The sequence below is a fragment of the Aotus nancymaae genome, unplaced genomic scaffold (genome assembly GCF_030222135.1).
Source record: "Aotus nancymaae isolate 86718 unplaced genomic scaffold, 86718_ANA_hifiasm-v0.15.2.pri h1tg000033l, whole genome shotgun sequence".
Classification (NCBI taxonomy): Eukaryota; Metazoa; Chordata; class Mammalia; order Primates; family Aotidae; genus Aotus; species Aotus nancymaae.
In genome coordinates, this window is record NW_026988447.1 from 24,882,154 (window position 1) to 24,907,978 (window position 25,825).

The window sequence follows — 25,825 nt, forward strand, 5'->3', positions numbered from 1 at the left end:
GGTGAACATTGGGCAACATCAGTTAGAGTCTGTGGCATTTTGCTGAGGACTGCTCCCATCAACCCTGGCCCTGAGAACACAGTTTTCCTAGGGCAAGGCCATTAACACCAGCAGCTTCACTACCAGAAGGACTAACTTGACTTGGATTGGAGTAGGAAATAGCACAATCCTGAAAGTTGTCAGAAACAGTGGTGGTTTGGATTAACAAGTCTAAATCACCATCACAAAAAAAAAAGAATAGGTATAAATTTAATAAAGTTAGTCTAAATGTTGTACACAGAACACACGAAGCATTGCTGAGAGAAATTAATAGAATCCAACAAATGGAGAGACAACCTGTGTTCATGGATTAGAGGACTCAATATTGTTTAAACAGTAATTCTTCATAATTGATCTATAGATTCATTGCAATCACTAAGTCTCAGTAGTCTTTTTGCAGAAATTAGCAAGCCTAACCTAAAATTTATATGTAAATGCAAAGGACCCAGACATTTTGTAAAAGAAGAAGAAAGTGGAAACCTTATACTTTCTGACTTCACAAATTACTACAAAGCTATAATAATCAAGACAGTGTAGTACTAGCATAAGAATATACATGTAGATTAATAGAATAAAATTTATTGTCCAGAAATAAACCATTATCTTTAAAATCAATTGATCTTCAACAGAGAGCCCAAGGTAATTCATTGGAGACTAGAGGGTCTTTTCAAAAAACGATGCTGGGACAATTGGTTTATCTATATGTAAAGAGAAGAATTTACACATATACAAAAACTAGCTCACAATACATTATAGGTCTAAATGTAAGCACTACAACTGTAAATCTAGAAGAAAACTCAGGAAGAAATGTTTGTAAGTTGTGTTAGGTAATGAGTTCTTAGACATAACGCAAAAATCAAGACCCGTAAAAGAAGGAAATAGATAAATAGGACTTCATCAAAATTATAAACATTTAAGCATCAAAAAATACCATTAAGTAAATGAAAAGACAAGTCACAAATTGGAAGATAATATTTACAAATCATATATTTGAAAAAGAACTCATTCAGAATATGTAAATAAATGTTACAACTCAATAATAATGACACCAAAAACCTAATTTAAATATGAGCAAAAATTTTGAATAGCCATTTCACCAAAAAGGATATATTTAATGATTTATAAGTACAAGAAAACATATTCAACCTAATTCGTCATTAGGAGAATAAATTTAAAATCACAGATACCAATTCACTCACACTAGAATCATCAGATAAGAGCAAATGTTGGTGAGAATGTGGAAAACTTGGAACCCTTGTACATTGCTGATGGAAATGTCACTTTAAAAACAGTTTGGCAGTCTTAAAAAGTTAAATATAAAATTACCGTATGACTGTTAGACATATACCCAAGAGAAAATGAAACATACTTTCACACTATGGCTTATTCCCGCATGTTCATAGCAGCATTATTAATAATACCCAAAATCATGGAGTAATCCAAGTATCCATCAGCTAATAAATGTGTAGACAAAATGTGATATCTATACAATAGAATGCTATTCACTAATAAGAAGGAACAAGCTACTGATACGTGGCACAACATGGATGACTCCAAAAACATTATGCTAGGTGAAAAAGGCTTGACAGAAAAGATTACATGCTGTATGAGTCAATTCATGGGATGTATGCAGAAAAATAAAATTCATTCATAGGAAATAGAAAATAGGTGAGTGGCTTTCTGGGCTGGCAGTGATAGTACAGTTGACTGTAAACAGACACACGGAATCTTTTTAAGTTGATGGAAATGTACTAAACCTGGATTATTGTCATGATTGTGAAATTCTATAAATTTGCTAAAAGTATGAATTATGTACTTAAAATGAATGAGTTCATATCAATTATTTCTTTTTTTTTTTTTTTTTTTTTCATATCCCGCCAAACTAAGCTTTATTTATTTATTTATTTATTTATTTTATTTTTTATTTTTTATTGCATTTTAGGTTTTGGGGTACATGTGAAAAACATGCAAAGTTGTTGCATAGGTGCATTCATGGCAGTGTGATTTGCTGCCTCCCTCCCCCTCACCCATATCTGGCATTTCTCCCCATGCTATCCCTCCCCAACTCCCCTCCCCGCTGTCCCCCCCACTCCCCCGCAACAGACCCCCGTGTACAGTGCTCCCCTCCCTGTGTCCATGTGTTCTCCTTGTTCAACACCCTCCTATGAGTGAGAACATGTGGTGTTTGGTTTTGTGTTCTTGTGTCAGTTTGCTGAGAATGATGGTTTCCAGGTTCATCCATGTCCCTACAAAGGACGCGAACTCCTCATTTTTAATGGCTGCATAATATTCCATGGTGTATATGTGCCACATTTTTCCTGTCCAGTCTATCATCGATGGGCATTTGGGTTGGTTCCAGGTCTTTGCTATTGTAAACTGTGCTGCAATGAACATTCGTGTGCATGTGTCCTTATAGTAGAACGATTTATATTCCTTTGGATATATGCCCAGTAATGGGATTGCTGGGTCAAATGGAATTTCTATTTCTAGGTCCTTGAGGAATCGCCACACTGTTTTCCACAGTGGTTGAACTAATTTACACTCCCACCAACAGTGTAAAAGTGTTCCTATTTCTCCACATCCTCTCCAGCATCTATTTTCTCCAGATTTTTTAATGATCGCCATTCTAACTGGTGTGAGATGGTATCTCAATGTAGTTTTGATTTGCATTTCTCTAATGACCAGTGATGATGAGCATTTTTTCATATGTTTGTTGGCCTCTTGTATGTCTTCTTTTGTAAAGTATCTGTTCATATCCTTCGCCCATTTTTGAATGGGCTTGTTTGTTTTTTTCTTGTAAATCTTTTTTAGCTCGTTGTAAATTCTGGATATCAGCCCTTTGTCAGATGGGTAGGCTGCAAAAATTTTTTCCCATTCTGTTGGTTGCCGATTCACTCTATTGACTGTTTCTTTTGCCGTGCAGAAGCTGTGGAGTTTGATTAGGTCCCATTTGTCTATTTTGGCTTTTGTTGCCAATGCTTTTGGTGTTTTGGTCATAAAGTCCTTGCCTACGCCTATGTCCTTAATGGTTTTGCCTAGGTTTCCTTCTAGTGTTTTTATGGTGTTAGGCCTTATGTTTAAGTCTTTAATCCATCTGGAGTCAATTTTAGTGTAAGGTGTCAGGAAGGGGTCGAGTTTCTGCTTTCTGCATATGGTTAGCCAGTTTTCCCAACACCACTTATTGAACAGGGAATCCTTTCCCCATTGCTTGTTTTTATCAGGTTTGTCAAAGATCGGGTGGTTGTAGATATGTTGTGTCGCCTCCGACGCCTCTGTTCTGTTCCACTGGTCTATATCTCTGTTTTGGTACCAGTACCATGCTGTTTTGATTACCGTAGCCTTGTAGTAGAGTTTGAAGTCTGGTAGTGTGATGCCTCCTGCTTTGTTCTTTTTGCTTAGAATTGACTTGGCTATGCGGGCTCTCTTTTGGTTCCATATGAAGTTTAAGGTGGTTTTTTCCAGTTCTGTGAAGAAGGTCATTGGTAGCTTGATGGGGATAGTGTTGAATCTGTAAATTACTTTGGGCAGTATGGCCATTTTCACGATATTAATTCTTCCTAACCATGAACATGGAATGTTTCTCCATCTGTTTGTGTCCTCTCTTATTTCGTTGAGCAGTGGTTTGTAGTTCTCCTTGAAGAGGTCCTTTACGTTCCTTGTTAGTTGTATTCCTAGGTATTTTATTCTCTTTGTAGCAATTGTGAATGGCAGTTCGTTCTTGATTTGGCTCTCTTTAAGTCTATTATTGGTGTATAGGAATGCTTGTGATTTTTGCACATTGATTTTGTATCCTGAGACTTTGCTGAAGTTGCTTATCAGTTTCAGGAGATTTTGGGCTGAGATGATAGGGTCTTCTAGATATACAATCATGTCGTCTGCAAATAGAGACAATTTGACTTCCTCCTTTCCTAATTGAATACCCTTTATTTCTTTTTCTTGTCTGATTGCTCTGGCTAGAACTTCCAGTACTATATTGAACAGGAGTGGTGAGAGAGGGCATCCTTGTCTAGTGCCCGATTTCAAAGGGAATGCTTCCAGTTTTTGCCCATTCAGTATGATATTGGCTGTTGGTTTGTCATAAATAGCTTTTATTATTTTGAGGTACGTTCCGTCGATACCTAGTTTATTGAGAGTTTTTAGCATAAAGGGCTGTTGAATTTTGTCGAAGGCCTTCTCTGCATCAATTGAGATAATCATGTGGTTTTTGTCTTTGGTTCTGTTTATGTGGTGAATTACATTTATAGACTTGCGTATATTGAACCAGCCTTGCATCCCCGGGATGAATCCTACTTGATCATGGTGGATAAGCTTTTTGATGTGCTGTTGCAATCGGCTTGCCAGTATTTTATTGAAGATTTTTGCATCTATGTTCATCATGGATATTGGCCTGTAATTTTCTTTTCTTGTTGAGTCTCTGCCGGGTTTTGGTATTAGGATGATGTTGGTCTCATAAAATGATTTGGGAAGGATTCCTTCTTTTTGGATTATTTGAAATAGTTTCAGTAGGAATGGTACCAGTTCCTCTTTGTATGTCTGGTAGAATTCGGCTGTGAACCCATCTGGACCTGGGCTTTTTTTGGGTGGTAGGCTCTTTATTGCTGCCTCGACTTCAGACCTTGTTATTGGTCTATTCAGGGTTTCGACTTCTTCCTGGTTTAGGCTTGGGAGGAGGCAACTGTCCAGGAATTTATCGATTTCTTCCAGGTTTTCTAGTTTATGTGCATAGAGTTGTTTGTAATAATCTCTGATGATGGTTTGAATTTCTCTGGCATCTGTGGTGATATCCCCTTTATCATTTTTTACTGCATCTATTTGGTTATTCTCTCTTTTCTTTTTTATTAGTCTGGCTAGTGGTCTGTCTATTTTGTTGATCTTTTCAAAAAACCAGCTCCTGGATTTATTGATTTTTTGAAGGGTTTTTCGTGTCTCTATCTCCTTCAATTCTGCTTTGATCTTAGTTATTTCTTGTCTTCTGCTAGGTTTTGAATTTTTTTGATCTTGCTCCTCTAGCTCTTTCAATTTTGACGATAGAGTGTCAATTTTAGATCTCTCCTTTCTTCTCATGTGGGCACCTATTGCTATATATTTTCCTCTAGAGACTGCTTTAAATGTGTCCCAGAGATTCTGGTATGTGGTGTCTTCGTTCTCGTTGGTTTCGAAGAACATCTTTATTTCTGCCTTCATTTCAGTGTTTATCCAGTCAACATTCAGGAGAAAGTTGTTCAATTTCCATGAGGCTGTGTGGTTCTGGGTTGGCTTCTGAATTCTGAGTTCTAACTTGATTGCACTGTGGTCTGAGAGACTGTTTGTTATGTTTTCCGTTCTTTTGCATTTGCTGAGGAGTGATTTACTTCCAATTATGTGGTCAATTTTAGAGTAGGTGTGATGTGGTGCTGAGAAGAATGTATATTCTGTGGATTTGGGGTAGAGAGTTCTGCAAATGTCTATTAGGTTTGCTTGGTCCAGGTCTGAGTTCAAATCCTGGATATCCTTGTTAATTTTCTGTCTTGTTGATCTGTCTAATATTGACAATGGGGTGTTGAAGTCTCCCACTATTATTGTGTGGGAGTCTAGGTCTCTTTGTAAGTCTTTAAGAACTTGCCTTATGTATCTAGGTGCTCCTGTATTAGGTGCATATATATTTAGGATCGTTAGCTCTTCTTGTTGCATTGATCCTTTTACCATTATGTAATGTCCTTCTTTGTCTCTTTTGATCTTTGTTGCTTTAAAGTCTATTTTATCAGAGATGAGAATTGCAACTCCTGCTTTTTTTTGTTCTCCATTTGCTTGGTAAATCTTCCTCCATCCCTTTATTTTGAGCCTTTGTGTATCCTTGCTTGTGAGGTGGGTTTCCTGGATACAGCACACTGATGGGTTTTGGCTTTTTATCCAATTTGGCAATCTGTGTCTTTTGATTGGGGCATTTAGTCCGTTTACATTTAGGGTTAATATTGTTATGTGTGAATTTGATCCTGTCATTTTGATGCTAGCTGGCTGTTTTTCCCATTGGTTGATGCAGATTCTTCATTGTGTTGATGCTCTTTACCATTTCGTGCATTTTTGGAGTGGCTGGTACTGGTTGTTTTTTTCTATGTGTAGTGCCTCCTTCAGGAGCTCTTGTAAAGCTGGTCTGGTGGTGATGAAATCTCTGAGTGCTTGCTTGTTCTCAAAGGATTTTATTTTTCCTTCACTTATGAAGCTTAGTTTGGCTGGATATGAAATTCTGGGTTGAAAGTTCTTTTCTTTAAGGATGTTGAATGTCGGCCCCCACTCCCTTCTGGCCTGTAGGGTTTCTGCTGAGAGATCTGCTGTAAGTCTGATGGGCTTCCCTTTATGGGTAACCCGACCTTTCTCTCTGGCTGCCCTTAGTATTTTCTCCTTCATTTCAACCCTGGCGAATCTGACAATTATGTGCCTTGGGGTTGCTCTTCTAGAGGAATATCTTTGTGGTGTTCTCTGTATTTCCTGGACTTGAATATTGGCCTGCCTTGCTAGGTTGGGGAAGTTTTCCTGGATAATATCCTGAAGAGTATTTTCCAGCTTGGATGCATTCTCTTCGTCACATTCAGGTACACCTATCAAACGTAGGTTAGGTCTTTTCACATAGTCCCATATTTCTTGTTGACTCTGTTCATTCCTTTTTACCCTGTTTTCTCTAATCTTGCCTTCTCGTTTTATTTCATGGAGTTGATCTTCAACCTCTGATATCCTTTCTTCTGCTTGGTCAATTCGGCTGTTGAAACTTGTGCATGCTTCGCGAAGTTCTCGTGTTGTGTTTTTCAGCTCCATCAATTCGCTCATATTCCTCTCTAAGTTGTCCATTCTCGTTAACATTTCGTCAAGTCTTTTTTCAAGGTTCTTAGTTTCTTTGCATTGGGTTAGAACATGTTCTTTTAGCTCACGGAAGTTTCTTATTATCCACTTTCTGAAAGCTGATTCTGTCATTTCATCACGCTCATTCTCCATCCAGTCTTGTTCCCTTGCTGGTGAGGAGTTGTGCTCCCTTGTAGGAGGAGAGGTGTTCTGGTTTTGGGTGTTTTCATCCTTTTTGCGCTGGTTTCTTCCCATCTTTGTGGATTTATCCACCTATCGACTTTGTAGTTGCTGTCTTTCTGATTTTGGTAATTTTAAGTCTGTAGTAGCTGAACTCATAAACCCCCTTTTCTTCCCCCTAGGTGGTCTGTCCCAGGGAATTAGGGCGTTATGATTTTCCGCTGTTGCAATGGTTTTCCCTGCCCACAAGGTGGCAGCCTAGTCACACTCAGCCTGCAGAGGCTTCGTTGAGCTGCTGTGGGCAAATTGTCCTGGGAACTGCAGGGTGTTTCCCGGTAGGTGACGCCCCTCCTCCACAGAGCTGGACCGTCCTGTGTTCAGCCGTGTTTCCGGAGGCGTCCTCTTTGCCCAGGAAACTCTTGGGTTGAGTCCCTGCCTCAGCTCCCCTTGCTTGCCCAGAGGGGATCCGGTCTCGCTCACTCTGCACAAGGGGCCGCTGCTCCCTGCCTCGGGTGCAGGCAGAGCAGTCGCGCCAGTCCAACCAATGGCGCTGGCAACCCGTGGACCTTCACCACCTGTGAATCTCCTGGTCTGTGGGCAGTAAAAATCCGCTGCCCTGTGAACCGCTGCATCAGTCAAAGCAGCGGCTCTGAGATTCGTGGCGCGCCCTTTCCCGGGAGTGTCCTGGCTTGAATCCCTGCTTCAGCTCCCCTTGCTGGCTCAGAGGTGATTCAGTCTCTCTCGCTCTGTACTTGGATCCGCCGCCCCCCACCTCAGGGCGTAGGCCGAGCGGCGCACCGCTCCGCTCAAACCAGCGGCGCTGGTGACCCGTGCGGCTCCTCCTCCTGTTAATCCCCTGGTCTGTGGTCAGTAAAAATCTGTCTGGAAATGCGGCGTCCACTCACCCTCTGCGCCTTCTTTCGGAGCTGCGATCCCGACTTCCTCCTAATCGGCCATCTTGACATCAATTATTTCTTAATAAAGCTGGTAAAATTATCACAAAAAATTATATGTTTCACCTTTTGAACAAGTTTAAAACATGAACTGACTCATTGATGCTTCTCATATTCCTGAAAGACTGTTAACCAGCCTATTGTAAATGGCATTGATAGCAATTAAACTAAGAAAAATAATGTGCTCATTCATCTGAAGGTAATGCTAACATCCCTGCTTGCTAAATTCTTGGTATTTACCAGGTCTCTATTTCATTGCTAGGAAGAAACAAGTCTCAGAGTCAGTGGTCCATACTGTTTATCAATAATGTTCTACTAGGAGAAATTAAAAAGATTTTCACAAAGAGGCTTATTATTTGCTCTATGCTTATTTTTCCAATGCATATTTTACAATCCCACCACTCTAAATAGTTCTTGAAACACATGGATTTTCCCAACCTCTGGGTAAAACTTTCTAAATTTCTATATTCAATTCACACTGTATCAGAAGATGTCAATTTTTAAAATATATAAGTAGCTACTCTTATTAATCATATTCCAGGGACAGGGATGAGGCTGGAAACCATCATTCTCAGCCAACTAACACAAGAACAGAAAACCAAATGCTACATGTTCTCATTCATAAGTGAGTGTTGAACAATGAGAACACATAGACACAGGGAGGGGAACATCACACACTGGTGACTGTCGGGGTGTGGGGGGCTAGGGGAGGGATAGCAGGGGATGGGGTGATAGGGGAGGGATAGCATTAGGAGAAATACCTAATGTGTATGAGGAGGTGATGGGGATGCAGCCGACCACCCTGGCACATGTATACCTATGTAACAAACCTGCATGTTCTGCACATGTACCCCAGAGCTTAAAGTACAATTAAAAATTTTTTTTTCAACATTAAAAAAATAGGGGTAGTTTTTAATGGACGTTTCCAATGAAAAATGCTCTTGTGATATGTTAATGTTTCAAAATGACCAGAATTCCCAAAAGTTACACTCTAAGCAATAAAACCATTACCTTTCCATCAGCCCATCATAAACAGAAACGCTCATCAATAGTAATAACAATCAGGCCATACCAAAACATTATATAAATGATTTGGTTTATTTAGCTTTACTTTACTGAAACAGCAGTCGTTAAATTAGTGTTCTTATTCTTAGGATTGATTGAGTTTTAAAAATAATTAAATAAAGAAAAAAAAATTGAGGCTATCGATGCACGTGACCCTGGGTATGCAAACATTTCTTTCCTAAAGGAATTCAGAGTGAGGTAGAGAAATCATACATGTAAATGAATTCTAACAATTTTTCACGTCAAGTAAGTTAATAAGGAGAAGAATGAATGAGGAATATAAGCATATAGCAAACAGAAACCTAAATCAGTGCTATATTCCAACCCTTTTATTGTTTTCTTCCAATAAATCGAAAATAACATAAAACAAATAAGTAATGCTTCTTCCCTTTGTCCTCTGCCTTCTTTAGAGAACATTACGTGGTAGAGGTCAAGCTTCCAGCCAGAATGTTTGAGTCGCTACCTTTACAGATTAAAGAAGGACAGTTGCTTCATGTGTATCCAGTACTCTTTAATGTTGGAATCAATGAACAGCAAACTCTGGCTGAGAGGTAAGCTTTGGTGTAAGAGTGGCGCTTGAGTTTTTTCTTTGTTCCTTTTAAGTATGTGATGAGAAGTCCAACATGTTTCTGCATATAAAACTTAAATCGATTTATAGGTAACATTTTCCTTTTTATCAATACCAAATTATTTGGTATAGAAGGTAAATTTTCATATTTAAGGAATCCTGGCCAAAATCAAATTTAAATGTGGCAAAAACATTGAGGAAAATCTTGGTGCTAATAATAAAGCATTCTCGTGGATTAACCTTCTTTGTTTCCAAATACCTGCGTGTATATTAAAGTTCAGAATTTATGTTGATACATACCTCATATTGTAAACAGCTAATAGTGTCAACATTTTTATCTAATACAGAATAATCATCTTTTATTGTGTTTATTATAATGGTTATTATTTGGTAATGTTAACATTTTTTTTTTTATAATGACTTGCTGAGCCAACAAATGATTGTACTATGATCCCATGAGTCACTGTTAAAAAACGCTTTTTTTTTTTTGGCTGGGCATGGCGGCTTACACCTGTAATCTCAGCACTTTGGGAGACCAAGGCAGGTGGATCACCTGAGGTCAGGAGTTCGAGACCAGCCTTGCCAACATGGTGAAACCTTATTTCTACTACAAATACAAAAATTAGCTGGGCATGGTGGCAGGTGCCTGTAATCCCAGCTATTACTCAGGAGGTTGAGGCAGAAGAATTGCTTGAACCTGGGAGGCGGAAGTTGTGGTGAGCCTAGATCGTGCCACTGCACTTCAGTCTGGGTGACAGAGTGAGACTCTATCTCAAAACAAACAAACAAACAAAAATCACTTGTTTAAAATACTTATTTTTATATCTTACGTGGTTCACATATAGAGATTACAGAATATGTAGATAACAGTTAAAGATCATAGAACAGGCCAGGTGCAGTGGCTCACATCTGTAATCCTAGCACTTTGGGAGACCGAGGTGGGTGGATCACCTGAGGTCAGGAGTCCGAGACCAGCCTGGTCAACATAGTGAAACCCCGTCTCTACTAAAAATACAAAAACAAAAATTAGCTGGGCATAGTGGTGGGCGTCTGTAATCCCAGCTATTCAGGAAGCTAAGGAAGGAAAATCGCTTGAACCCAGGAGGTGGAGGTTGCAGTGAACCTGAGATTACATCATTTTCTCCAGCCTGGGCAACACGAGCAAAACTGTCTCAAAAACAAACAAAAGAAAAGATAATAGAACATACTTTTGAAATATTTTGGAGAAAGAAGTTACTATTTTGGCTGTTGGGGCTGGCTGGAGAAGCTCCTTCACAGGCAACAATTTGGGGAGTTAAACATTCTTCGATATTATAATATTTAACAAGCTTTCTTGTCTATAATCCACTCTCCAAGTGACCCCTGCCCCATAGATGAGTTTAAAAGTGCTTAGCATACTCATTGCCTTGATAATAAAGCACTTTTGAAAGCTAGTGTCCAGGTTCAGATTATATTCTATTTATCTCTACATATTTGTTTCTCAGCAAATTCAGTGTTTGAGATGAATGGTATTCCTGAGCATAAACTCTAAAACTTGAAGAAGGGGAGCAGCACTGTAAATTCTCTCTTCTTTGGTACACTAGAGTAGGATGTTTTGGGTTGGAATTAATAAAGCCTGTGATTGTGATCTTGAGAGAGAGATGAGACTCTTCCATTTACAGACTTTTCAAAGACTAGTCAGCATTATATTTTTAAGGCTTCTAAACTGGACTAATTTGTATCATTCATGTCATTGTGACTGTTCTAGTTGTCAGTCATTTTATTTAAGAGGTGTCCTTTCCTTCTCATCTTTCTTACATGCTAAGAGTGCACTTTTTTCACACATGGAAGCTGAACAAGACCCACAAAACTGGAAAAGGAGGCAAAATGGCAAAGTAGGGAAAGTCTTGAGAGAAGCAGAAGGCCTGAATTTGCATAGCACTCTGACATCAACCAACTGCTAATTTGAGCAAGCCGCTTTCTCTCTGGTCTCTGAACCTCCTTTTTCTGATTCTGAATTTTGGGTATAATAAGGCAACATCTACGTGTTAGATATGCTATGTAATCGAGGAGTAATATTTTACTACTGTTTACTCAAAACCAAAATGTAGATGTTGTATATGACTGTTCTTAGATAAATAAATACCATTGGTCTGCTTGGGCTGCTGTAATAAACTACTGTAGACTGGGTGGCTTAAACAACAGAAATTTGAGGCTGGGACGTCCAAGGTCAAGGTTCTAGCCAATCCAGTTTCTGATGAGGGCTCTTCTGGCTGTCAGACAACTGACCACATTCTCCCTGTCTGTTCACACAACCTCTTCTTTGTGTTTGTGGAAAGAGAGAGCCCACCCTCATGATCTCATTTAATTTTAATTACCCCTTAGAGGCCTTATCTCTGAATACTGCCATTTTGGGGGTTAGGGCTTCCACATATAAATTTCAGGACAACACAAACATTTACTTCATAACACTATTATTACTCCAGCAAGGATGGTTTGTTTATTTTATTGATTGATTGATTGATTGATTGATTTTGAGACAAAGTCTCACTCTGTCGCCAGGCTGGAGTACAGTGGCACGATCTCGGCTCACTGTAACTTCTGCCTCCCTAGTTCAAGTGATTCTCCTGCCTCAGCCTCCTGAGTAGCTGGGATTACAGGCACGTGCCACCACACCAGTAATTTTTGTATTTTTAGTAGAGATGGGTTTCACCATTTTGGCCATGATGGTCTTGATCTCTTGACTGCGTGATCCATCTGCCTCGGCCTCCCAAAGTCCTGGGATTACAGACGTGAGCCACTGTGCCTGACCAAAGATGGTATTTTCAAAATACCAGTTGATTGTGGTGTCTGAAAAACTTAGAAGAGTATCTTTCAGATTCTATGAAAACTCCTCTAGATTTTGGGGGTCTGTATCCCTGTTCTCCAAGTTCAACTCTATAGATATTGAACACTGACTTTGTATCAGGCACTGCTCTTCAGAGCTATGGGACATAAGGAGAATAGAGGATAACAAGAAGCATGGAATCTGATTCCTATCCTGAAAGAATGTATAATCCAGTGAGGAAGACAAGTCAACAAACATTGTATTACAGTTTGGCTGATGCAATAATTAAAGGTGTGGAAGGTACAGGAATAGTGCATAAAAGAAAGTGATTCACAGATGGGAGATGAGTCCATGGGGGAAGTATCAAAGAAGAGATGAGCCAGGCTTTAAAAGATGAATCAGAATTAATCAAGTCATCAAGGAAAGTAAGACATTCCAGTCAAGAGTGGATAGCATGTGAAAAGTCCCAAAGGCATTGAAACACTGCTGCTACGTGAGGACAGTGTAACTACATTCCTACAAGAGGCTTTGGAAGACTTTGTGGAAAGTTAGATGCTAAACTAAGGAGATTATAAGACATCATCCTTTCAGGGAGGAGAGAAGCATTGAAGTTCAGTGAACTGATAGGATGAAAAGTATATGAGACTAATTTTTCCAGCATTTCATTTATTGCATGGTGCAATGTCTGGTACATAGGTGATACTAAATATTTTTTGTATAAGTGAATTCATTTTTCATTCAGACTGGATGATCTGACCAGAGTCCAAAAGATAAATTGGAAGTGAAAGAGACTAGAAACCTAGTTCTGTATTTGGAAAGCTTTAGGAGAGTTCAGACTGGATATAATTAAATGTCTTAATATATAATGACAGTGGTTGAGAAAAAGAAAAAAGGAAGAGACATGAAGAGACTGAGGAATCGTGAGTAAGGTGAGCAAAGGAGGAAATCCAAAATGATGCCTAGATTTTGAACCTGCATTAGTGCCAAAATATTGGGGATTAGCAATATTTGCTTAGAAATGGTTCAAAGGAGGAGGCAGTTTTAATTTTTGGTTGTGTTGCATTTGAAGTGGAGTAGGAAAATGCACACTGAAGTTTTCCATTGACATCTAGAAATACAGCTTTTGGTGGAGATACATACTGGAAGCCGTTTACATAGCATACTTTTATAGAGAGACAAGTAGGTTTTAGGTTTGAACTTGGTCAGTTCTCAAAGAGAACACAAGGTTAGTGACACACAGGTAGCCAGGTTCATCTTGAACAAGAGGTGGAGGACCACTTGTACAGAACCACTTGACTTCATGGTATGAACAGAAAAAAAATGTCAACAGAAATAATCTACTCTGGGAAGAGGGCTATACATGTGCCTACAGCAGTTGATAGTGTGGGCAAGATTGCATGTAGCCCAGTGCCCAGTGCTTGTCTTCTGGACCCCTCCCTATGTTGCCATGAGTGAAGTGGAAGGTTGAATAGATAATAAGAAAGAGGGTTTGGTTAAACACATACAGGGATGCAGCCCTGCAGTGGAGGTGTGGAGTAGGATGGGAAAACTAATATCCATTATGCTCATGCACAGAGGCTGGTATTTTACCCATGGTGTTTCATCTAAGTTCACATTTGATGATTGTGAGGATATTTGATGTGTTAGAAGTGATTAGTGAAATCAGGACCAGTGGAGATTGGAGTATGTTTGAAATCACCATTGTGCAATGTAGCTTGAAAAATGAGGCAGACTCTTTCCTTAGAAAATTGTTCCAATCTATTTAAAAGGAAAGGTAAAATGTGTTACTTTCTGGTAATATTCTATAACCCATAACTGTTTTCTTTCTTCTCTTCGTAGGTTTGGAGATGTCTCTTTGCAAGAAAGTATTAATCAGGAAAACTTTGAACTTCTACAAGAATATTACAAGATATTTATGGAAAAGATGCCTCCTGATTGTAAGTATGCAACTTACAGAAGACTACAGTAATGTTTCCTTGATTATAAATCTTTAGAAGCGGTCATACATAGAGGTCAGTGGACTAAAAAAAGCATGAGGTGGGGATGCGAGAGAGATTTTAAAGTTATCTGAACCAAAAAGACTGATTGCGAAGGTGGCATGGGCAATACCTGCATCATTCTCTTCATTGCCTTCTTGAATGTGTCTTGCTGTTCATTCAGAGACAGTAATTTTATTGCCACTGGAAAATGCCAAATAATAAAAAAAAATGACATTATAATTAGATATTTAATAGTCTGATAAAAATTTTGTATAATTCTTAACCATATAAAAGACTTGAATGAAGATTTAAGTCTCCATTTATAAGCTACATCACACATAGGACACATATGCAGGAGAACACCAGATATAATACCAGTTCTACAAGGAATATTAAGCACTTATATGTGTATTGCAATATTTTATGCAAAAAAAAAGGTAAGTCACCAAGCCTTTCAAAATGTGTCTTACTCTTTTGGAATTGTTTTTTTGGAGGGGGCCATCGCTCAATTCTACATTTCTTTTCTTCGTTGTATTAAGCAAATAACATTTGAACAGTCCAAAATCAGAGAGCTGGGAATATATTTGGAATTCGTCTATAAATAGTATAAATATATTGAGATGTTCATGATAATAAGAAGCTAAGTTTTAGTAAAGTAGGAAAATTATAATATTTTAGCTAAAAGCTGTAATCAAAGTCTACTTGTTACTTCTTGTTGTGTAATCATGGGCAATTTGCTCACTGATTTATATTCTGTTATTTACCGTGAAACATCTTAGGTGGCGGAATGTTTATATCTTCGTTACCTAATGAACGTGTTATCAAAATATTGCTATGGGATATGCATGCCCATGTGTGGATAGTTAAAAATTTCACCTGCAGTTTTTATATTATGATTTATATTATTTTATTTCACATCAAATATATTTTTTGCCAAAATGAATTTAAGGACACGGAGATTCTTTGGCAGCAAGCATACTTTGAATATTAAATTTGTCAATTACCTGAAAAGTTAATAATGGAGGTAAAACTATTTTTTCTTTAGTAATTAATAAAAAAAATAGTTTACTGTAACTTGGATATTAATGATTTTTTTAACAAATTACTTATAATTTGGAAAAAAAGTCTCTGAATTTTTATCAGTAGCTTGATAAAAATTATATTTTTTAATATTCTTGAAAAGTATATGTGGTCCTCAGGCAAGCAGCATCAGCATCACCAGGAAACCTGTTAGCAATGCAAATTCTTAGGCCCCACTGTGAATCTACTAAACTCTCTGAGTCTGTGTTTTCATAGGCCTTTGAGGTGACTTCTGATTCATGCAAATGCTTGAGAACTAATGATATGCCATCCTTACACAAAACAGATATTACAAAGTAGGTTGTTGGCAAAGTCTGTGAAGGCTTTCAGTACTATACTTAAAACAATCATTTTGCTAAAGAAATATGTATAAATACTGTTGAAATATTACCTGAGATATGAAATACAAGATAATTCTATATTCAAGTAACTTAAATTCTTCATAGGAATATAAATTTAAAAAATTTTAGCCCAGGCAACATGGTAAAACTCCATCTCTACAAAAAATATGAAAATTAGCCAGGCATGAGGCGTGTGCCTGGGGTCCTAACTACTCAGGAAGCTGAGGGGTGAGAGGATCACTTGAGCCTGAGAGACAGAGGCTGCAGTGAGCCAAGATTGCACCACTGCACTTCATCCTGGGTGACATAGTGAAACTCTGTCTCGAAAATAATAACATGAGATTCTATATAGTGCTAATCAAATATAAACAAGTATTTTTCAAAACATGTAAATATATTTTTCTACTTGAAAACGAGATGGAATTTTGCATAAAACCGATTGGATTTCATTGCTCACACAGTTGTCTGAAGATACTGGATTTTTTTCTGATATTTTAGTTCCTGTATTTTTGAGACAACTGTATTTGGTACAGAATAGTGGTGTAGTATGGCTGTGGTTGTGCTCCATAAGAGAAGTACAAATCCAGTCTATAGAGTTATCATGACATATGGGTTTATTCCTCCTGTAGACATATTGCAAGCCAAAGCATGATTTGAGTTGTGCTCTGTTTAAGGATAAAACCATAAAGCTTTTATATGAGTATGAATAGAGGTTAGGCCATTTGCTAAGAGTGAAAGAACTGTTCATGCTGGGTCATATTCATAATCCATATGATCTATTATTTTCCTTCTTTCATAGTGAAATCAAGGGGTAATTTATGTCAATGTTAAAGGATAGGTTAATTTCTTAAACATATTACTTTCACTTTATTATGGATGTGCTGACTTTTAATTTACTGATCCTCTTTTTAAATGATTTATGAATTAACTAGTTGAATTCTATCTATTTTTGAAGTAAAAAAAGTTTCTTCTCCAAAGATTTTCTTAACCTTAAAAGATATCTGTGACTTTGTTATATCAGGACTTAATGATAAACTAATTTTAGCTTATATATTCACTCCCAGTCAAGTAGCTCTCATCTTTTTACTCTTCTCATATAGAAACATTTATGGACTAAATATTCTTCCCAAATGTCTCTAATTCTGTTATATATGTAGCAATTTTAATATATAGTCTCAATTCAGCAATCTACACATGGAATAGTTTTATTTTAGTTAACTACTACCAGTTTTATGAAGCACTCATCAACCTTTAGAAGTTAGTAATTGGGGATAGGGGAATGGATAATTAAAGTTGCCAGTCAACATGCCCTTTCAATATGTTTAGCATAGTCTAGTGCTTTTAGACTATTTAAAATCTCAGTTTCATTTGGAATAAATACTCAGCGAAATTCAGATATTATTATCCTCCACTCCCATCTTCCTTGCAACTGCAGAAAGGCCATTATTGAAAGGCCTGGTAGGACAGGGAGGCCTCTATGTCTTTCTTTTGGAGAATTTTATGGGCTCTAGAACTGGGATGTGCCTGTTACAGAGAAAGAGGGCACGTATAAGAATCCCAAAAGTGAACAGTAAGTCTTTCCTGTAAATCTTTGCTGAATCTTCAACTGCAGCAAGTGATATGTTGTTGGTCCTCAGTATCCATGTGTTCTGTGTCTGTAGTTTCAATCAACCCAAGATCAAAACTATTTGAAAAAAATAAAAATAAAAAATATGCAATGACAAAAATATTATTACAAATTTTTAAATATAACATAACAACTATTTCTATTTCCATAACATTTATATTGTATTAAGTATTATAAGTAATCTGGAGATAATTTAAAGTGTAGGGGAGGATGTGCTTAGGTTATAGGCAAACACTATATCATTTTATTTAAGAAAATGGAGCATCCATGATTTTGGTATCTTCTGGAGTCTTGGATCCAATCCTTATTGGGTACCAAGGGACAACTTATATATCTGTCAGATAGACAAAGCTGTTGATGACTACTCTATCTGGGCACATGTATTGTGTGTTTCTCCCACCGAATCTCCTTTATATGTGTTGTAGCTCTCAGACAGTTGTTCTTCTGCCGACTCTAAGGCGCAAGAAATCTTCAGAAGTTACTTCCCCTCAGGCCCTAGCTGTGATATTCACTGGCCCCTTTGATCAATCTGGGAATTCCACTGTGGCAGTTATTAGTGGTTCTCCCTTTTCTTGCTCTAATCTTCCTGTTGGGCTTGATGATCGCAGACATCCTTCACGTTCCCTTTTGTGCCTACCTAAAGCATTCAGACACTTACATTTTGTGCTAGAAATAAAATAAAATAGTACTTCTGTAAATCACTAGCACAAACTGCTCTGTGTGTAGTCACCACTGCATCTCATACATGATTCAGGGCTTCTGGAAGAAGCAAATAAAGCCCCTTCTATCTTCCTCTTTCCTTTAAAGGAGGAGGGACCAACTATTAAAATGTTACAAGTAAATTCTCTGTCCTTTCTCTAATAATAATGCTCATATCTTTTGTGTTTTATCTGTAACAAAGAAGAAGAATATTGTCATACTGCTCTAATGAAATTGTACTGTAATGATGCCTGTGCTAGCAGCATAAGGATGAGCTTACTAGCACTGTCAGCTAAGAAAGAAAAACAGGCAGGGCTTTTTTTTTTTAAAAAAAAAAAAAAAAAAAAAAAAAAAAACCTGTTGTATACTTTTTATACAATATTTGACATTCCTGTCGGGGTTTTTTTTTTTTTTTGAGAAGGAGTCTTGCCCTGTTGCCTAGGCTGGAGTGCAATGGCGCAATCTCGGCCCACCACAACCTCCACCTCCCGGGTTCAAGCAATTCTCCTGCCTCAGCCTCCTGAGTAGCTGGGACTACAGGCACGTACCACCGTGCCTGGCTAATTTTTTGCCGTTTTTTAGTAGAGATGGGGTTTCACCATATTAGCCAGGATGGTCTCGATCTCCTGACCTCATGATCCACCAGTCTCGGCCTATAGTGTTTCATCAACTACATAAATAAGGATTGTATACAAAACACTTATTAGAAAAAATAATTTAGTATTGTAATGAGGGTAAGTAGAATGTAGTTGTGTGTGTGTATGTGTGTGTGTGTGCACAATTTTTACTGTAAGCCTCACATTCAATTTAGCAAATATCGGTGAAGATAATAATATGTGGAAAAGTCTGTGCTATTCAGTTTGGATGATAAAAGATGAATAAGATGCAGTCTGTGCACTACTAGCTTTCAATTTAAATACTGAAGGTAATCAAAGAATAATCTACATTAAGGCTAAACCTCTTTCTGGAATAATAGTTGCTATTTTGGAGTGTTGATTTCTTTTCTGAATAGTTTAGCTTTGTTGTTGTTGCTGTTGTTCAAAAACTTTTACTTTCTACTGATTGCTTCGGACACTCATTGTATAATTACACATTGTCACAGATTTTATTTTTGCACCAGGAAAAATAAAACATCCTTTGCATTATTTATATTTGTAAAAAAATAAGAAAATAGGATATAAATCCAATATTTTATAGGCAATTAACTTCAGAGGAATTATTTGAATAGTTTCCTATGTAGTTCACATAGAAAACATACATTATAAGATGAGAACATTCATAAGTGTAAGGAAGAAAAGGACTAAGGAACCCACAATAAGTAGAAATTATTGGTGATTGAGTCAAATAAGCTAAATGAGAAGCATACCATCCATGTGAAGGTGAGCAACAATATCATATGTGTTGATGAAAGAAGAATGAAGATGAAAGTGAAGCTATTGGATTTGATGACTGTGAATCATTCATGGTATTTAATGGAGTCTTTAATAAAAAGCATGCACTAAAATCACATTACAGGCATTTGAGGAAAGAATTTGTGTTGTATAATTAGAGAAATAGAGTGGTGAAAGCTACTCCCTTAAAAAACTTAACAGTGGATACAAATAGAGAAATTAAAAAATAGGCTGAATGCAATAGAATCAAGAGAGTCTTTCTTGAGTCTGTTTTTCCAAGGTGGTAAATTGATGCGTGTTTAAAGACAGTTGGAAACTTCAGGGTGGAAATTATGGGCAAAGGACCTATACTTGATCCTGCTTAGAGGTTCTAGGGAGGTAACAATATCAATGATGAGACCCCTGAGACTAGCCAGAAAGCTAACCAGAAGCCCTAAGAGAGCAGAGGGCTAGGCCCCTCATAGGATGCAAAGACTGAAAAAGTAGTCCTCTGGCTTCCAAGGAAAAAGAAATATCTGTCATGCCTGGCTGAGGCCCTTTAACACCTGAAGAATTCCAGTAAAGGGTTGCAGAAAACTCTTGAAGATGGATACAAAGGTTTTGAAAGAACCCTAAGTGTAGTCTGCGGTTAGTCTTCAGACCTCTGCTGATCCAACACTTTCTCTCACATCTCCCACGGTCCTTTGGTTGCTTCAGAGGAAAAAGCTTCAAAAAAAGATTGTCTTCATATCCACTTTACTAACTAAAAATCTGATCAATCACGATTCTCAATGATATTCGTTTAAGTTCTTTTAGCTTGATTATTAAGATACAACCCTTAAATATATTTGTAAAAGCTATGAGTGCATGTCAAGGATTTAAGTTAAGTAAACAAATATTTAGTGCATTTAGTTAATAGGGCACAATTTATTTATATTAAGGTATTCTGTATCCTTTGAACTTATATTTTTAGTTAGCATTTTCCATTTTTAGTATTTCAATTTATCTTAAATATTATTTTAAAAAATAGATTCATGGAGCAAAGGTGGCTTAAGTCAAAGTACAACTAGAAAGAAAATTATAGAAACTCAAAATAATACGAAATTTATGAAAAGTAAAAGGACTCCACTGGGACAAGTAAGCCTGCCCGTGAGAGGATTTCACAGAAGCAGGTGGGAAGGAGGAGCTTTACTCTAAGTACAATGTGGAATATCTAAAACTAGATATTGTTAGGTCAAATAATGGAGCAACTCACGCCTAATACCGAATACTCTGTCCAAACAGCCATTGAATATGTACCAAGTTTTTTCCAACACAGGAGAGCACTCTCTAGTACATCAAGATAATTTTTCCAAAACAAGTATGTGATGATGCTTTTCTGAATGAAATTATTAGATTTTGTTTTGAAACGGAATGAAAAGAAGAAAGCTACTAAGATATCATACAGAATCATATTCCATGTATAATCGACTTACAAATCAATGAACATGAGAGTTTTGCTGAGAAACAGAAAACTAGCTCCAACATTTATAACACAGATAGTGCTCTGGAAGAAATCAACATTAGATTTTGGCAGACCTCTTTAGCAAACTGCACTGCTGGACTCTCCATACCGTTCAAAGCCACAGACTGTGGAAAAGCAGTCCCTATCAGATGTTAACAGATACCTTGTACTAGAAAAGGATAATATCACTGAGAAACAGGATATAAATTGATACATAGTTGGTACATATATCAGAGAGAAGAGTTGCACTATATCTTATCTATTTAACAATGAGAATTAATGCTACTGAAGTGAGTATATCCTTTGTAGTGATTATTCAATGAGCTCTGTCACAGACCCAGAAAATATATAGTGGAATCAATACTGATAGCACCAGCTGGATGTGCCACATAGACGGACAATGCTTCATAAACAAAAAGTGTGAATCTGAATACCAATCCACTTTCTGCTTATTTACCTAAAACTGGAATCCACGTGTGTTGATACTCACAACATCCCAATGTGGCTCATTGCTGCCACAAGTTTCAATGTGCTGCTTTCACCTTCTCAGAACATGATATGGTGGGTGTTTTTCATTTCTGCTTTTCAGAGCCCTCTATCATTAGAAACCATCACTTATCTTGAACCTGGATTCCCAGACTCCACCCACAAAAGGTCTTCAAACGATCGGATTGTTTCTGATTAGCAAAGAGACTTTCTGATATAAGTTAACTATTTCCCCGGTTCTACAGTAATTTCTAAGTTATCATTTTTCCATACATGATAATATTCAGTTTCCTCTGAACAGTTCGCATTTATATAAGGAGATCCTTTCTGAATGTTAGGAGAGCCTCTCCACATTACAGAACAGTGATGTCAGAGGTGGCCATTTTTTCTCTCAACTAAGGTTCAGTAGTGACAAAAAGCACTGTTAAACTTTGCCCCTTCATCTTCTTACTCTCTTTTCCAGATATCTCTATTCTCTCTTTTCACTGTCTGTAAACTTTAAGGAGGAGGTCAAGCTATGCAAGGAGGGATTAACCTGCAAACAAGATGAGGAAGAGAAGGGCAGCTGAGTTAGGATATTAGCCTAGGCTATACTGAGGTAAAAATATTTAAAAATAATGCCAAGTTCTCAATGGTGGTATTCATCAGGGCCCAGACAGGAAATCAAGAAGACTAGGAATTTACAAATTAAACAGGATTTGGTGCAGTCACTAAGAGTTTAGCATTCAGTATTGTTAAACTAACCCAGAGTTGCTAAACTAACTCAGAGTTGCTTTTAACCCAGGTGCTAAAAGGACAAAGGTCAGAGGTAGTGTCACCAGAGGCCAACAGTGGGGCTGGATCTAGAGTGGATCTAGAGTGTTCATGAGGACTGTCTAGCAAAACCTGGGACTGTGAATGGAAAAGGTGCCCAGTGAGAGCCAGAGCCATAGAAAAAAAGACATAACCATTTCCAGGGGTCCATAAGAAACAGAAAGGTGGGGGCGGAACAGGCTGGCCTCTATCTTTCTCCTGCCTTTGACTTTCCCTAGGGCTCCTCATTGCCCAGACTTAAATATGAGTTAGAGGTGGCAAACAGCCTGGAAAATGAGATTTCCTGTGATAACAAGCAAGATGGGGAAAGGTACATAACGAAATGAGAGCAAATCAGCAATTGGTCAGCATCTTTGACCCCTGTGCTACTCAGTATCTTTCCTTGCCTTTTACACATACAAGAGTAATTTCAGACAAATCCATATCTGGCTGTAGGGTCAGGATTTTGTGTCTTAACAAGCCCTCCTGGAGATTCTGCCTGCACAGTAAGATCTGGGAACCACTCGCTTGGATTTATCAGATGTGATAGAGTTAGCTGTCAAATTTTAAATGTACGTTTTTGCATTGCATTACACTCTGGACATGAGTGTAAAAGAAGATGAAATTGCCCAGAATGTTAAAACTGTTCATCTTTTATTTATCTGTTGTTTTAACAAATATCAAGAGTTGAATGAACTAAGTGAAATGTATATGTAAAACAACTCAGCTGTAATGGTGATTCTGTTCAATTTGAGATTACCTTGATTTGTAATATTAAGCTAAGTAAGTGTGTCTAAATTTCTTAACCAGAAAGAATAATCTGAATATTACAGGGCTTTATCTGGTATTTTTAACAAACATGAAGACATAAGGGTTTAAAAATACAAGAAGATAGGAGGATTTTCTTAAATTAACACATGAATATCATTCCAGCAGGAAGTATACCTTAGACTATTACATAGTAATAAAATTTACTTCTAGTAACTTTGTTTTATAAACATCTCAACTGTCATACCATGTAGACATCCAGATATACAAGTGAAAAATCCAGTCAGTCATCCAAATATTTTGCATATTTTATTTGGAAATATCAAGATGGGTGAGAAGTTCTTCACATATTGTCCATATTTGGTATTGCATAGACATATGAAAATGTATGAAAGGGGTTGGCAATAGAGAGGAATATTATGTTATACTGCAGGACAAGCTTAAGTTTGAAAATGTCCCAAAAGGAGTAGATAAAAATGGAATTAAAATTTTTCACCACCCATTTTTTCATCTAAACTCATTCCAGTAAGTCTTTTATCCATGTAACTTCATGGAAACTGTTTCTGTCAAAAGCCTACATTGTTAAGCCCAGTGCTCAGTCATTTGGCCTCATCTTCCTGGATCTAGTAACAGATGTGACGTGGTTATTCATGCCTTCTTTCGTCACTTGGCTTCCAAGCCACCACACTCTGTGATTTCTCCTGCTCTACAGCTATTTCTTTTCAATCTCTATTCCTCATTATCTTTCCAATGTCTAATGTTGGAGTGACCCAGGATTTAGTCCATGGATGTCTACTCAGCTCCCTAATTGAACACAGCCTAGTTGCTTTAAATACCTGCCATTAACTATCATTGTTCATATCTACATCTCCAGCCCATCTCTCTTTCCTGAACTCTTGTATTCTGCTTAACACCTTATTCTTTGCTCCTGAGAAGCCCTTAAAAAGTTGTTCTTCTTACAGTCTTCCCCATCTACATTTGTATCAATTTCAACCTTTTCGTTAATATAAATTTCAATTTAGGGGGAAAAAATAGCCACCCTTGAGTCTCTTCTTTCACACCCCCTTTCCAGTCCATCAGAAAATCTTACTGGCTCCACTTCCAAAATATATGCCACCAGTTCTCACCACCTGCATTGCTACCACCCTGTGCAAAACCCTTCTTATCTCCTCTAGATATTGGCAACAGCTTCCTCCTAGCATCTTTGTTTCCTTTCTCACTTGTCACTCAGTCCACTTGTACCCACTACATCCAAAGTGCCTATTTAAAATCAAAGTCTCATTATGTGTCTCCTCAAGCCCTTCCAATAACCCACAATGTTGTTGGTTTTGTTGTTGTCGTTTGTTTTCAAAATAAAAACCTACATTCTAACAATGGCCTCTAAGGTGCCACACAGGCGACCCCTTTGATGTTTGATCCCTCTCCACCTCTCTCCCACACTTACCTCACTTTGCTCCACGCTGACCTCTTGCTGTTTCTTGGGACTTTTTAATGGCTCTTTGCTCTGTCTTAAATGCCTTCCCCCTTATAGGTCACTCGCTCACCTTCTCTAAGTCTTTGCCCAAATGTCTCTTTCTCAGTAAGGCCTTTCTTAACCACCCTCTTTAAAATTGTGATCTCCCACCCACTGGAACCCTTCTCCCTTAATTTTTCTCTGTGGCCTCTATCATCATGTAGCATGTAATATGTCATTTACATTATTTGACAGTAGTCTCTTGCCAGAATGTAAGCTCCAGGAGGACAAGTATCCTTGTCTGTCCATTGACTTTATATGAAAACTACTGTAAACATTGTCTGGCACATTGTTTCTATGCCATTAACATTTGTTGAATACTTGGTATAAGGTGGGTCATTTAGTTGGATGTTTTAAAGGTCAGAGAACAGCAGAAAGCTGTTGGATTTTGGAAATAATTTAACCAAGATGATGATAAGTAACACTATTTCTATTAATAATTGTTGAGTGATACAAGGATTAAATAGTGAAATTATTTTGGAATTCACATTATCACGGTGAAAGTTCTGAGAAAGTCTGTAGGACGGCTGGCAAACTATTTTTGTAGAGGCAGAAAGTAAATAATTCTAGCTTTGTGGGCCATATGATCTGTGTCACAGTCACTCAACTTGACTACTATAGTGCAAAATAAGCCATAGACAATATGTAAATCACGTTCGGTGCAGTGGCTCACACCTGTAATCCCAGCACTTTGGGGAGGCTGAGGCAGTTGGATCACCTGAGGTCAGGAGACCGAGACCAGCCTGGCCAACATGGTGAAACCCTGTCTCTACTAAAAAATACAAAAAATTACCCGAGCATGGTGGCGGGCGCCTATAATCCCAGCTATTCAGGAGGCTGAGAAAGGATAATTGCTTGAACCAGGGAAATGAAGGTTGCAGTGAGCAGTGATCATGCCATTGCACTCCAGCCTGGGCAACAAGAGTGAAACTCCGTCTCTAAATAAATAAATAAACAGATAAATAAATGGACATGGCTGAGTTTTAATAAAAATGTGTTTACAAAAACAAAAAATGTATGACCTGGGTTTAGTCTGCAGGTCAGTTTGCTGATCCTAATCTATAGTGTCTAAATTAACTTTGTTTAAAATAGCCTTTTTTTTTTCATCATGGGAACAAAAAAAATTATCTGAAACCTCCATTTGCATTTTTCTAAATAAACGTTCCCCAGGGCACAGTTTAAGAAATACTGATTTAGTCCAACCCCATCATTTGTTATGAGGGACTTGGTGTCCAGGATAGA

General features: G+C 37.7%; 1 protein-coding gene across 6 annotated transcripts in view; it reads left to right on the forward strand.

The window, feature by feature from the left end:
- INPP4B (inositol polyphosphate-4-phosphatase type II B) overlaps window positions 1–25,825 on the forward strand; it is an 851,576-nt gene that overhangs the window by 746,993 nt on the left and 78,758 nt on the right. For all 6 annotated transcript variants that reach the window (XM_064383845.1, XM_064383847.1, XM_021666733.2 and 3 more), the window contains 2 exons: window positions 9,461–9,601; window positions 14,264–14,361. In XM_064383845.1, the coding sequence (XP_064239915.1) occupies window positions 9,461–9,601; window positions 14,264–14,361 (239 nt within the window). The remainder of the gene's footprint in view (window positions 1–9,460; window positions 9,602–14,263; window positions 14,362–25,825) is intronic.